Raw genomic sequence first — 15,423 nt, 5'->3', positions numbered from 1 at the left:
TGTAGCAAGTGTAACGAAGGCCCTGAACCAAATAGATGCAACAATCACTAATCACAAAGACATACATAAGCCTAGGGCCTATCTTGGAGAGAAAAGTGGTTAATAGTAAATAAGTTTCTAATTTAAAGACCAGTGCCCCTTGTGAGTGGTGACATGAAAATCATGCACAGAACTTCAGCAAACAAGTCCATGCAGAAATTAATTGATGACCAAATAGTAATAGGAAAACATGTACAATCATGCATTAAGCTTAAGAAGCAATTAGCATAAATGTACCTCTGTTAAACACTGAAGTGTCAGATTCCGATACGATGCTACTGGAAAGAATTTCAAAAGCGTCTCCAGCTGACATAGTAATAAAAAAAAAATAGATGAATAAGTTTAGACTTAAGTTCAAATGATAAATATACTGAATCATTGAAAAAATGAGCAATGAGATAACCAATTAATAACAGAACAAACTTATGATCGCTAAAGAGCGAACCAGTGGAGATTCAAATATATAGCCCAGAGGAATCCATGACAAAAAGGCATGAAGTGTTGCCAAAGTAGCCCGTATAAGCTCTGTTCTTTGTGATGCCGATAGCACATATAAGCATAACTCGTGAATGAGTTGAAACTCGCTGTGTAATATTCAGGTGAACTTTTGTTAAGTTTCAAATGTTAAAAAAATACATAAGTGGAAATTACGAAAATAATAAAACATACAGCAGCAATATTATCATAAAGATGGCGTGATGCGTGAGTACATAGACCACTAACATCAATTATGCTTAATGTACTCAGCAGAGCAGATGAACCTTACTTTCATTACAAAGAACAGATAACATAAGGGCTTCAGTAATTTCATGCAAAGAAAGATCAGATAGACAAAATATGATGAGAACTACTGAATTATGGTATTAACTGAAATTTCATGCATATGTCAAATTTGGACGCCCAATAAATAGTAGATGGCACCGCTTTCATGAGATTTGCATTGACACCCAGGAATGCCGAGGCTGTGTCTGGTTCAAGATTAGAAACCAGGCTAATGAGGTTGACCAGAATAATTTCGAGGCAACAAATGGAGAGATAAACCAGAATAAATTAACTCCACCTTTTTGGCATGTAGTTTTATCTCGGTAACTAGATTAAGTGGGTAAGAAAGGCAGTTGATCACATGCCAAATCTCCTAAAGTGCACTTTATGCCAATCCTTCGACCATCTTTAACTCAGGTGTGTAAATGGCCATTTGAATGAATAAACTGGGATAGGGGAGTTTTTCCATCCCTGAACCAAACAGGCATAAAGGTGATATTCAATAGCCAAGTTCATTTAAAAAAACTCAGCTTGGCTTTTAAGAAGCACTGGAAAGCCATCTGACCACCCCCTTGCCGCCTCCCCCCCCCCCAAACAAAAAATAATAATAATAATAATAATAATAATAATAATAATAATAAGGAAAGAAAGATAAATAAAGGATTATGCACGCTCAAACAGCCTCCTAAATGTTAAACATATCATTGAACAACAGCATGTAACAATAAAGCAACTCAAAGATACTAAAACACTACAAATTTCTGAAGGAAGAAAAAAAAAACCTACCAGAAAAGGACTTTTTTCTAATATTGTGTCCCAACACCACCTATACCAATCCCAAGCCTAGATGAAAAAGCTGGACGGTTGACAATATATCAGCAGCCGATTATAAAAACAAAATCAAACTATGAAATGGATCTAAATTTGACATTTGCTTGGCAAATGAGGATTCAGAAAGCCAACCCAAAAGGTTGGGGCAAGGCTTGATGTCTATGTTTATTCTGTGTTTTAATCTAGGTCTTTGATTTATAGTTTGTTACTCACACGAATACAATCTTTAAGATCAAACCTTGTGTCCTGCCTGTTTGCCACTCTTTCCAAGTCTAGATAAATCTTCAAGGGATGTTCACCAGTAGCTTGAGCTTAATTTGCATTTAATAAGGTTAACTTTCCTTCCTGCCAACTCTTGATTTAATCTTCCCTACAGACTCCTCTCCTTCCCGGAGCTACGTTGGTCAACATTAAGGCACCAACTTACAAGAGGCAGATATCAGATTTTAGAGCCGGTCTTTATATGTTTTCCTACCTTGATGGATCAATACTTTGGACCTTTAAACCATAAAGGGTTAAAGCTTGAAACTGTCATGGATCACATGCGTTACCCATGAAGTACATAAGTAATATACATTATGATGGAAACAGCAAGATGCCAATCTTTCTTTCAGCAAACAGTTCGCAAGAATTTATTTTATCCATGGATAACACTTTTCCTTTTAAGTTGCACACGGACAAAAAAATAACTCAACCCACTTCCAATTAATAAGGGCATTCAATGAGAAGCAATACAAATTCAGGTGATTTGAGAATATCTGTCTACAACACAATACCAGCAAAAAGAAGATCAGTAGCATCATCAGTATCCATCTCATAAAGCATTTTTTATAGAATCAAAGCAGAAACTTCAGTATCAAACTTACCTATTTAACGACTGTTTGAGTTCTTTTATTTTTTGCTGGGTCATCTCTCCTCTTGAAAAATCAAAAACTTCTTCACTCAGAAGCTGAACAATTAAACGCTATGTTAAAATACAATACCTATTCTGAAATGATGATCCAGCATTACAAAGGAGAAAGAGACATGCCTTCAATATAGCCATGCAATTTTCACAGATTGTCTCACTAGTCTTTGCCGCAGCAACAAGATCAGGAATGAAGGTTCGCCATCTTGCTGGCCACTCATGCTTCACAACCTATTGTTTCAGGAAATGGATGTGGTCAAATGAGATAGAATAGCAAATGAGTAACCCATGAAACAAGCCTTTCAAACCTAGCCCCTTATAAGCGACAAAAGTAACTATCTCTAAATATTAGAGAAAAAACTAACATGATATTAAGAGTTCAACATGAGAGAAGGGACCCGAGTATTATTGTATTTATGGTTTGATGAGAATATAATTTAAGGTAAGCAATTTAAAGAGAAAAGAATCAAGCTCCAGATGTTGTAAGCCATAGCACCCTAAGAGGCATGGAGTACAAAGTAAAGAAGTACAGAAATTGCAAAATCAGAAAACCAGGATATTACCTGCACCAATATAATATTGAGCTTATTGACATATAGCCTCTCACGCCGGAAAGAGACTTCATTACTAGAAAGCTGATGAAAGAGAGAAGCAATATTGGGCAAAGAATCAACATAAATAGGAGTGCATAGAACTTGACCAATTGAACATTTGTTTGAAATGGTTAGAGAGAGAGAGAGAGAGAGAATAACTCTTTACCTGTACAATAACATCGGATATGTAATTTTTTATGCCGTCTCGTTGTTCAACTGGCAAAGCATTCCATCTATATTTGATGACACTTTCTAGTACCTAGAAGGAGATGGGGCAAAAAATCTTACTGGTCAGAAGACTTCAAAGATGACAAAGAACAGAGGATAGTAAAATTGTAAAACAAAAGATTATATTTACAATCTTACATATCTCCCAGTAACATTAAACAGATAACCGCAAGAAAGGTTCCCTCTCCTCTCCCCAACTTCCAAACCCAAAAAAAAGATAAAAAGAAAAAAAACAACATGTAAAAACTTAAGCTCAATTACATTGCAACATGAAACTCATCATCAATAACATAAGTCTATATCTTATGATTAAGTGACATAGACAACCAGTAAATTTGTATGGTTAAAGCAGCCCAAGCAATATAATCCAACTAGAAATCAGGATGGAGCTTTTCAAATCTCATGTAAGTTTTACTCATTATTTGTTTTAATCTCAAAACAAAATTACAAAAAAAAAATTACAGGATATGCAAAGAATGAAAGAGCAAATAAGCAAATAATCAAAAAAAATAATGACAGATTAGTGAAAGCATATGCTTAACACATTTGGTTAAGCAAAGTTTATTTCTTGATCCTTTCTATAGAACCTGCGGGCTCATTTTTCATTATTGAGCATATGGGAAGAGTATATCTGTCCCTTGTGAAGATTCCCATCAATATGATCAATGTGACTGCCTAGTTATCACAAAAAAGAAAAGACTTCAATGCTCATGACATTAGGAGAGGTCCTCTAACCATAAATAATCTGACCAGACATCTTACGGCTTTTCTCCAAACCAAAACATTAATTGGGACTTGGGACACCAAGTCAATGGTCAAATGCCTCTGAGCTTGTAACAGAGGCTCACACAAGTAAATTAAGTGAAAACTAAACATTACAACTATATATAGCATTTCCAGTTGCAATATCTGAATCAACATCATGCCAACTCAAACTCTACAAATGCTTACCCGCAACTAAAATAACGTAGAAAAAAATGTTGGAATTTACACAGGGGAAATTACAAAAAATGTACAATTCTGTATCAGAAGATGATAGTTACTATAAGGAACATTTGGGATATTTATTACAAGGAACACAACAAATCAAGTTCTTCGGAAAGATTTGAACATTAAATATAAATGGGATACGAGTCGGTTTAGTAATAATTTACAATACTAGAGAAATCAATTGTCCTTAAACGAGGCTGCCTAGTCTTAGGTGGTTCCCCAACTACACAGCTAAGACCCAACTGCCTAAGTAGACCTACAAAGGCTGATTGCCGACTGGTTATCAAAGACAGCCTCCTAAACCCAGGGTGCCCACGTTGCCAAGCCAGGATAATACACATTTTAAGCAGGCATATTTTGATCCCCCTTGTTTTTCTCAGCAAAAACCAAACGACTTATATAAAACTTACTAGTTGAACTAGCTGCACATATTATTGATTAATGTTTGTTTCTGATTATTATCATCTTTAGACTTGATTGTCAGATAAACTTCCTTGTGTTATTGAAAAGTCATTTATAGTGCAGAATGATCAAAAAATATTGTGAGGAAGTTTGTCACCTTTTACCTAACATGTTACAGAGACAGGTCCCTGAATAAAATAAAAAGGAAAATCATTTCTTTAAAAATTTTATATCTCTAATTTTAGAATTATTTTCATCTATTTGCTATTTTTTAATAAAATCTGCCTGCGCTTATTTAAGCACTCACCTCCTGCCAAAGCACAATATGAACTCCCTGATAGTTCACATACTGCAACTGCCATTTAAAATCTAGGGAACTCCATTTTATTTATCATCGAGACAACTTATATGATCTCATTTAAAATGATCTCATCCTTACGACCGGCTTTACAACTTATATGGTATTAGGCACAAGCAATAGACACATCCTAAAACTACAGGTTGTATCATGGAGAGCAGTTACTTAACATTATATAAGATTGTGATCAAACTTCCTGATCAATGGCATGGCCAAGATTGCTGCAGAGTGCAGAGTCATGCAAGTGACCATACTCGGCTATCAGGAATCTTTTGATATTTAAAGCAAAGTATCATCACAACATGAGTTATCTTGCATCATGGCAATTTCAATTGTCAACATTCGAAAATGTTAGGGAGAGATCCAAAATACTGAAGCTACAGGTTTATAATATATTCGTTCACACCATATGATCATGATGATAAACATGAACCCCTAAAAAACAACCATTACCAAATCGACCAGTACAATTATCTGAAATTATGCCATCTCCATCTTATCATTAATCTCTGCTATTATAAACCAACCAATCTTGTGTAAGGAACTAATGGGAAACAAACAAAGTGCACCCTTTCGAGTCAACGTGTACCGAAAAAAACAACGAACTCAAGTCACATTCATTCCCATTTCTCTCATAGCTCACCGAAGTCCCAGCCAGTTATTCAGGCAACAACTCCTGCACCTCAAAACTGTATACCATAGTTGAATGGTACTTCAACCATCAACACCACCATCACCAAGACACCAATGCTCAACGAGCCCTTCAGGACATGGAGAAAGTAGCGCAAACAGAAAGAATGAGAAGATAGAAAAAAAAGATGAAACTATTTAATTACTCAACTACATAAAAAATACAGCAAATAAGCATATGGTAAGAAACCGAAGATGGGAGAAGTGCAATAAAAGAGCTGCCCAATGCATAGGCACTAGGCACGTGCTCAGACTTCAAGGCACTCCATAAGAAAATAGAAAGAATAAAAAGAATATAAACTGTGAAGAAATGTAAAATAATAAAGTATAAACAATCAATTCGCCCTTCAATCAAATACTAAAAAGTAATACAGTATAAACAATCAAATAAGATAGTCAATTTCCAACATTTTCTTGGCACTTGATTTTAAAATATGAACCACACTCATTTACAAAAATCACAAACAATCAAATTCATGGATAATTTGGCATTTTGGCAACAAGTTGGTGGTCTCAACACAGGACAGTTATCCTGCTGACAAATGCGGCCACTAGCAACAAAAGCAGCAATATGCCAACACCTACTGCCAACAACAGCCCTACCAGCAGCAGAAATGACCACCACTGGCGGTGACGGCCCCACAGCACACCACCAACAGGAAGGAAACAACCCAAACAAAAGAGAAAAAACATATATGTAAGAAGAATGAAAGAGAGATGTGAGGAAAAAAACATGAATCAATGTACACACAAGCTTTGTGTGTGTGTGTGTGAGAGAGAGAGAGAGAGGCCGCTAAACATGGCAAACCTTAAACATTGACCACAAACCACCGCATCTCTGGTGATCCCCTTTGTTTCCTCCCTTCATACCTCTGAACCAATTAGGCTCAGGGTATAAAACTCAAAAATACAGTGAACTGGAGCTAGGTAACTAAAAAGACCAAATGTCAAGTACCAAGTATGAGTAACCAACCCATTTAAAAGCACAACCTGACCACCTGGAAACATGACTTAGTGCAGATGCACATCGAGTAACCTGCCTTAGACTGGGCCTCTAAAAAGCGCCATGCACGAAAGACTCTCAAAGGCCCCAATCCACCTAGGGTGAGCATCGAGCCCATTTAGTAGAGTGCTTATAAAGCCTTTGCATGGCCATATTGCTAGACAGGTCCTGTGATAGCAGGACTTATATTCTAAATTACACTATGTGTACTGAAGCCCAACTCTGCGTGTATGTGTCCATCAACGAATTTACTTCTCAAAATGCAGCTAATCTAAAATCCTTCTTAAGGTTAAATCACATCCATAGCTTCCCTTGTTTTTATTTTCCTTGCCCACACTCATCCTACCCATTCCCTCTCATTATTTATTCTTTCTTTCTTTGCCCCTTTCTCTCTTAGTTCTCCTTGTCCTTTTATCTTTGTCGAGCTCCTCCTCCCCCTCCATCATTGTCCTAAGACTTCTTTAGGACTTCCTCCTAACATTGTGTTCAATAATTTTCCTCTTCCTATCTTAAATGGGGCATACCAACATAAGCAATTGAAACCTCATCATCTCACTCCTCAAAGCCATCAAATTTTAAGAAGGCAACTCCTCATCAAGAAGTCTATACAGGGTCTGCAATCTCATTACCATTTTGGTATGGTATAGTATGGTACACACCACATTACCAAGATAGCTCCCGCTCGGCTTAGACTGGTTAGACCAGTATAAACTCGTTTCTGTACCGAATCAACAAACCAACCCGATTCCGTACCGATTCGATACAGTATGCCCCAAACTAGGCAGTTCGACTCAGTTTTGTAGTCCTTGAGTTTGCACATATAGTCCAACAAATGGGCAACAATATTTGGAGAAAATCGCCACAAGGCACTAGTGAAATTGCAGCACATGATAAGATGATATAGCTCATGTTATTTGGGCACTTAAAAGTCCTAGAGTGCCAACACCACTAAAAACTAGGACATATCATTGCAAAACTCGCCATAGCAGTCGGAACTTAGAGTGTCACGAGGCACTAGTGAAATTGCAGCACATGACAAGATGATATAGCTCATGTTATTTGGGCACTTAAAGTCCTAGAGTGCCAACACCACTAAAAACTAGGACATATCATTGCAAAACTCGCCATGGCAGTTGGAACTTAGAGTGTCCTATCAAAATTGCTACGCAGGTCAATTTTGCTTAGATTAATCAAAATTGCTAAGTAGGTCAAAATTGTTAGCAATTGCCAATGATTTTTAAAGTGTTCTATCAAAAGAAACTTCATATTAAATGATTGCACTTTTATCATTAACATTTGAAGTGATTAACCATAATACTCTAATAGGTCTTTAACATGTAAAATTTTACTAAGAAAGAAGTTTAGATTAAAAAAGATAGAAGTAAAGAGTTCAGGAGAGGATATAAATGAAGAGATGAGGAATTGCCAAACCCACCATGGTAAGTTAAAATCTTATCATTTTCAAATCTCAAAACCATTTCGGCCCATCTAGGGGCAGTAAAGGAGCAACCATATAGGGTGTTAGCGCTTGTCATTGCTGGTCAATGAATAGGTCAATCCTTGGGGAATTCATGAGCTTCTTTTATAGAGTTTTAAAGTATTTCCATGTTTTTATTTTATTATAGATTTTTGTTTTGTTTATGTAATATAATTTTTTTGTCTCAGGATAGTTAGCTGGTGGGCTGCTAGATCTATTGTTAGGGGTTCCATATAACAGATTTGATTCATATAACAACAGAAGTAATTAAAGCCCAAAGAGGTGGCCTGCTAGGCTTTTCAAAACAACTCAGATTCAGCATTGGAGAATCCTAAAAGGACTCAAGTTGGACTGGGCCAGATAAAGCTATAATTAGATAGAAAAGTGTGCTATTTGCTTGTCATGTGTGTGAGCCCAAAATTCGTCAAAAGAGTGGTCATTTGGTGATTTATTAAAAGTATTTTTTTCTCTAATTTATACTAGAATTATTTCCTTATTAAAGAGTCCAAATTAGAGTAGGAGATGTAAATAGCTTAGCCTATTAAAAACCTTTCATAGTAGAAAGACCTGCAGTCTTTGCAATTGTAAATGAGTTTTATCTGATAACTGCAGGCCCCTTTCTCTTCTCTCTTCTACTTTTCTCTATCCTTCTCCTTCTTCCACTATTTCCTTTCTTTTTCCTTTTGCCTGTAGATATGTAGGAAAAAACTTACACTGTACAACAGCAGATTATTGAAATTTAGATCTGAATATAGATCTACTTTACTTTGAAGTTAGAAAAGCTGAGATTTTATCCAAAATCACCTAGATCATGACCCAAAAAACCTGGTACTTTTTTCTGTAGCCCCCGAATCAGCAGCAAGGCTACATCACATCTTCCAATCCATTGGTAAGCTATTTATATAGATTCCCAACAATAATAACCATAGAGAATCCCTATCCGGACTCCTAATACGAAATCAGAATAATTTGTCACCGGCCTATACTTGTAGCTTAGCACCAATGTTTGGCACTGAAAACATTGGAATTTGTCCAAGGACCAATGTAATATTAATTGTCCATCTCAAAGAGATCTTCCAACAAGTCCAAGATCATTGAAATCCAATGTCCACACAAAACAGGTGCATCCTCCAAAGCTAGTTCCATGTAAATTCTGGCAGGTCTGGGCTATCTGGGTAATAAAAACCTCTAAAAGTGAACTTGCACAATAATGTCCACCTTTTTCTTCTTTTGTCTCTCGTATTATAGGCATGCCTGTAAGTTTTTCAAAAAGGGATATACCACTGACTTATCGATTTGGGTCAACGACTTTTATTTATATTTAATTATTTTTACATATTTATATATCTATCTACAGTTAAATTTTCTTAATCAATTACATATTGTATGGCTTAAAATATTAGACAATACAAAGAATCCAAGAAAACAAGTCGAAGGTAACAAAATTGGGAATGTTGAGAGGGACATGCGGTAAAACCAAAAAAAATATTGAATGAGTATATGCATGTCGAGTTACACCGGTTCAAGACAAAGTGATTGTTGGAGAAGTTCCACACGTGGACCATGATGGAGACTTCAATAACAAGAGGTACTCCAACCTTTGTGGATGTAGGAAGAAGATGGGAAGACACAAGCTAGAAGGGCTAGAAATTGTCAACAAAATGATTTGAATAACAAAGTAGACAACTACACCTAAATAGGAACAATTGACATATGAGAATTCATAAACCCAACTTAAATTAGTTGGGACAATACTTTATAGTTCTGGTGATGGTACACTTACAAGGTACAAAAGTGTCCTTGTGTCCAAAATCAAAGAGTCAAATACCAAGGGATGCCTAGACTCTTCACCCACATGCCTAAGGGTGGTAATCAGGGTCAAGTTGGGTCAGATACAAGCTAGATCGAATGCAAGTTGAGTCAAAATATAAACCAACCGGTTCATTAAACAGATTAAACAAGTCTTAAATGGGTTAAACAAGTATTGAATGGTCCGGTAATGATCCGACCTAATTATTGAATGGGTCAAAACGAGTTAAACGGGTCAGAGCTCTTTGAACTAGACTCGTTCAATAAACAGGTCAAGACAGTCAACCCACTCGCGATCCAACCCCAATTATGCCAAACCAAAAACCATTTAAACCAAGTCGATTGCTAGTCAGGTGGGCAGGTTGGGTCATAAATTGCCGCTTTTGGCATGCCAAGTGTCTAGGTAAAGCTAATCCACACATCATCCTCCATGTAACTAAAAACAAGCATTTTCATATCAAATGTATATCACTCTGCAATAATTTTCATTAGCAAAATCTTCCTAGATAAGTACCCATGAGGGCTTGGATTCCACAAATGCTCTTTGAATCATGTAGTTCCTACCAAAATAGATAAACTTGCTCAAAAAAAAAAGGGAATAAGATCAAATGCACTCTAATCTCCAAATTTAGCCATGAAACCTCAATTTACCGATCTTGATCAACATAAGAATCATTGACATCACAACAGCTTCCTTACTGAAAAAGTTCTACCAAAAGATAGGACACCAAGCTTCACCTTTGCTCCACTTGAACCAAGTTACCAAATAACCTTCAGCTATACACTTTAATCGCTAGCTATGTGAAAAATGAACTATACCTAAAAATGAACCTTTCTACATAATCTACCAACCCAAAACATAACTCAATTCCTCTTCTCCACTTAGTAACCATGCAAACCCCTTAAAACAGAAACAAACATTTAATACACTGTCCAAATCAAAAAACTACATATTCACAATCCCATTCCGATAAAAGTTCTTCCCATTCTCCCAACCATCTTCCATATGTCATCACATAAGACCACGAAGTGCAACTCTAGTTAGCATATATGACATGGTAATCTTCTCAACTAGATCTCTTGAGGAAAACCTAGATCTTAAATAAAATTTAGACCTCATTTTCTCAGTATGTTGGTGAAAATTTTCAAGGTTAAGGAAGATAATTGTCCTGAAGGCAATAAATCAAGACCTATGACAAAGATGCCCAACCAAAACTACAGAAGGTAGATGAAGAAGGGAGATAGAGAGAAAGAGAGAGAGAGAGAGAGAGAGAGAGAGAGAGAGAAAGAGAGATCAGGTGTTAGTTCATTTTTCAGCTATTTCTTTTTCAATCAGGAAGTAACACCAAAGATGATTTATCTTATGAAGAAAAGAAAAAAGGATCAAGAAAACAAAGGAGAAAGGAAGACTTGAGAAATAATCATCAAGAAATACAGAATGGGAAATCTCAGCCATCAACCTAGTTTAATGGCCACAAAATAATACTAGAAAACAAATATCAGCTTTGGATTTAAGAGTAGTCAGCAAACTTATTGTAAATCAATATATCCTTCTTGATAAGAAATATATACATTTATTTTATCATAGATTTTTTAAAAAAATTGCAATTGTCTTCTACTCCACGTGTGTTTGGTTTCACACTAGTCAATTAATGTAGTTAATTGTAAGACACAAGATTTCACAAATTCATTACCTATTTGAAATGTTTTCCATCTTGACCATGTTGAGTATTTAAAGAGAACACAAATCAAATGCCTACAGTTTCCGGAAAACTGCAAATGCCACCATCTAAACCTCAACCCTCCAATCACTGAAATTTGGCATGGTTTTGGATTTTAAAATATCGACACACTTTCAAATAAAAGATGAGCACGACTATGAAAAATTACGATCCACCTTCTCATTCAAATGTTTGTTTGTTTGTGTGACTACAGCAATACAGATTAAACAGCTAAGATAAGCTTACTTGGAGCGCAAAGAACTTTGTGTTCAAGTTCTGCGAGTTCTGTAGAATGTGAACGACTTGTAGCCACATATCTGGGTTGTTCTGCAGCTCCCGCAGTATCTGATCTGCAGCTGTCCTCTGCCACCAATAAGCAAAACGTAAATAAGGTCACCTAAAGAAAGAAAGTGCGAATAAATTCAGGGATATTCTTACAAACGAAACAAGACTACTACTTCTAGCCACGTTGTTCTATGTTAACCAGAAAAGTGAGGCCACCGTCAAGAGCTTCAAACACCTAATCAGACACCAGCTTAACTAAGTGAAAGAATTTCCCTCCAGTGGCATTTAAATGATCCAACACAAAAGAAAGAAAGAAAGAAAGAAAGAAAGAAAGAAAGTTTCTCCAGAAAATCCCACTCGAAAAAAGAAAGAAAGAAGAAAGAAAAGCTGATATCGCAATTAAAGAGGAACATTCAAACAGCGAAAAAGTTACACTCCCCCAAAACAATCTTGTATCAACTCCAAACACTATCTTCATACTTGAAGCAAGATAAACGAAGAAGTCAGAGGAAACAAAACTCCCTCTTCCATCTAAAAACAGGCATAAACCCTACTTGTTCCCAAGCTCCCGCCCAGAATGCCCAAACCAAAGCACGAAGACAGACTAAGACTCCAAAATACCACCCAGCTCCACAAAAAAAAGAGAGAGAAAAAGAACCCAACGGAGGGACGGAGGAAGCGAGAGGCTCACCTCCTCCTTAGATCCCGTGCCATAGAACGCCGCCACAGTGGCATCAAGGAGCGGTACATCGATCGGCTGGCTCAAATCCCTCAGCTTCTCCGCCATGGCGCGGCCCCTCAGATCAAGCTCAGAAACCCTAGAAACAGTACGGGCGAACAGCTCTCGAGTTGCCGAACAATCTAGAACAAGGGGAGAAGAGCGACAGGGACCTCGGAAACCCTAGGTCCTCTGCTTTTCGGTTGCGAAGGGAATTCGAAGGGAGTGGCGGTTCTCTTCTCTCCTTCGTCCTTTCCCTCTTCTTTCTCTCTCTGTCTCGCTTTCTCTCCTCTTTGGAGGTCGCGAGAAGATGCGAGGGGGCAAAGAAATAGAGAGAGATTAGGGAACCGGCCTGAGGTTTTAGGGGAATTGGAGAAGGGGCTCGGTGTTGGGGTTAAATTTCGGAAGTGCCACTGAGGCTTTGGGGGGAAATACGAAAACGGCGCTTGGTTCGGGCTCCAGTTGCTGTATGACGAATTTGCCCTTTGGCTCGGCGGGTAATATCATCTCAGGAAAGCTCACGAAGGTCGGGTGCAAATGGGTCGGATTGATCCATGACCCGACCCGACCCACTTAGACCTAACTCAACCTATTTTGGAGGATTTGTAGGGCCAGGTTAGGTCCTAAAATTGGACCCATTCCATTTTCTGGATTAGGTTTGGATTTATTGAATTCAGACCTGACTTGATCTATTTAAAATTTGGGTAATTTTGGATTTTTAATCCTACCACCCACTTCGACCCGAACCTGTAAAATTATTTGGGCTCACTTGCCGCAGCCTGTAGGAATGCAAATAAGTTAGTTAGCCTGGACCTACAGAGAATATATCTCACATCAATTCTTATTTAACAAATATTAAAATTCTTTCTTTGATCAATTTATTCTATTTATATTTTTCTTCTATTGGAACCGTATATTATTTATTAATCATAGAGCTTATCCATTCAGTTCATGGGCCAGCATGTAGAGAATCTTAATTGAAAATGTGGGCAAACTTCTAATAGGTTTACTAGGAATGAAGACCGAGTTAACCTTCCATAAACTCTAATTTATCATATATTATTGTTTTAGTTGACCTCTCTATCTAACTTCAAAGGTTTTAGATATCATAACCCACATTTATAATAGACACTGACTCCTTGTTGTGATGCACAGGAACTAAGGATGCAAGGAGATCACAGTTTTTGACCTGGATCCGAAGTTTTGTGGTGGGGTCCGAGCTATACATGGCCCCAGCCCGATCTAAATGACCCATTGGGTTAAAAATTGTAGCCATAGACCTGAACCGACCCAACCCGATTTTCTATTAGATTGGGTTTGGGTCCAAAATTAGGTTTTGAATAAGGAACCGGGTTGTGCTGATATTTTATTCCATGCTTTGCAGAGAGTGTGCGCCAGCTGGGAGCTGGAGGCCTATGTCCCAGCACCAGGGGCCCGACCTATCTCCCACTTACTTTTTGCTGATGATTGTCTTCTTCTGACCAGGGCACGGATTCCAGATGCTCAGATCCTTCGCAGGGTGGGGGCGGACTACTGCGCGGCGTCCGGTCAGAGAGTGAACTTGCTTAAGTCTGTCATTTTTTTCAACCCCAGCATGGAGAGCAGAGTCAGATAGAAAATCAGAGGGATATTGCAGATACCGGAGCAGGAGAGGACGCTAACCTACCTAGGCATCCCTATCACTGGCCGGAGGCTACGGGTGGTAGAGTGCTCGGGCTTGGTGCAGCGGGTCCAGAGTAGGTTGGAGGGATAGAGGGCGTCCTCTCTATCCATGATGGGAAGAGTGACATTGGTCAGATCGGTGTTGGGATCCATACTGGTGTATCTTATGGCCAACATAGTGGTACCGAAGACGATCCTATTGAGGATCGAGTGCCTTCTTCGGAGCTTCTTGTGGAGGCCATGGAGTGCACCTAGTGGCTTAGGAGCAGGTTTGCCTTCCTACTAGTGAGGGTGGTCTAGGGGTACACTCCCTCATAGAGAGGTGCGAGGCGTTCATTGCTCGGCACGCGGCTCAGTTTATGTTAGAGCCACACGGCCTCTAGAGTCAGATGATGGCAGCCAGATATCGAGGGGCTTCAAAGGTGGCACGGAGGGATCGTCGAGTCTCTTTCATGTGGCGCGAGATCGGAAGGTACCTACCGTCAGTATCGGCACACACCAGGTGTTTAATTGGCGATGGCCGGAGTATTGACGTGACCAGCGATTCGTGGGTGGATACCCTTCCCTTGAGATGCTGGTCGACCATGGTTGATACAAAGGCAGTGGAGGGGCTACGGGTTTGCAACCTCCTAGCACCAGGAGGGGCAGAGTGGGACAAGGCCAGTCTCCGGCTGTTGTTCGGGGTACACCTAGCTGTGAAGATTCGGTCCCTTCCGTTACCAGGATGTGGGGGCCAGATGTCAGGGTGTGGGGCACCTCGAGCCGGGCTAGTGTTAGACTGGGAGATCTCTCCCGTGTTATTCAGCAGGAGCACGAGCCGGGGCCATATTGCACTTGGATATGGAGGTTCGGACTCCACCCGAGGGCAGCTCTCTTCTTATGGAAGGTGTTCTGAAACCGCCTTCCGACGAGAGCAGTGCTGAGCAGACGTGGCTGGGGGATCCCCGC

At 38.7% G+C, this 15,423-nt stretch overlaps 1 protein-coding gene across 1 annotated transcript in view; it reads right to left on the bottom strand.

Moving 5' to 3' along the window:
- LOC103719323 (protein EXPORTIN 1A) overlaps positions 1-13,118 on the bottom strand; it is a 36,134-nt gene extending 23,016 nt beyond the window's left edge. The window contains exons 1-8 of the mRNA XM_008808520.4: positions 12,787-13,118; positions 12,057-12,173; positions 3,299-3,391; positions 3,103-3,174; positions 2,663-2,770; positions 2,499-2,581; positions 485-623; positions 277-345 (exon numbers count right to left, since the gene is read on the bottom strand). Of these exons, the coding sequence (XP_008806742.1) occupies positions 277-345; positions 485-623; positions 2,499-2,581; positions 2,663-2,770; positions 3,103-3,174; positions 3,299-3,391; positions 12,057-12,173; positions 12,787-12,882 (777 nt within the window). The 5' untranslated portion in view covers positions 12,883-13,118. The remainder of the gene's footprint in view (positions 1-276; positions 346-484; positions 624-2,498; positions 2,582-2,662; positions 2,771-3,102; positions 3,175-3,298; positions 3,392-12,056; positions 12,174-12,786) is intronic.
- Positions 13,119-15,423: the final 2,305 nt, after the last annotated feature.

Source organism: Phoenix dactylifera, chromosome 12 (genome assembly GCF_009389715.1).
Source record: "Phoenix dactylifera cultivar Barhee BC4 chromosome 12, palm_55x_up_171113_PBpolish2nd_filt_p, whole genome shotgun sequence".
NCBI classification, from domain to species: Eukaryota; Viridiplantae; Streptophyta; class Magnoliopsida; order Arecales; family Arecaceae; genus Phoenix; species Phoenix dactylifera.
Note: the sequence above shows the minus strand (reverse complement) of the source record. Positions and strands in the feature narration are given on the sequence as shown.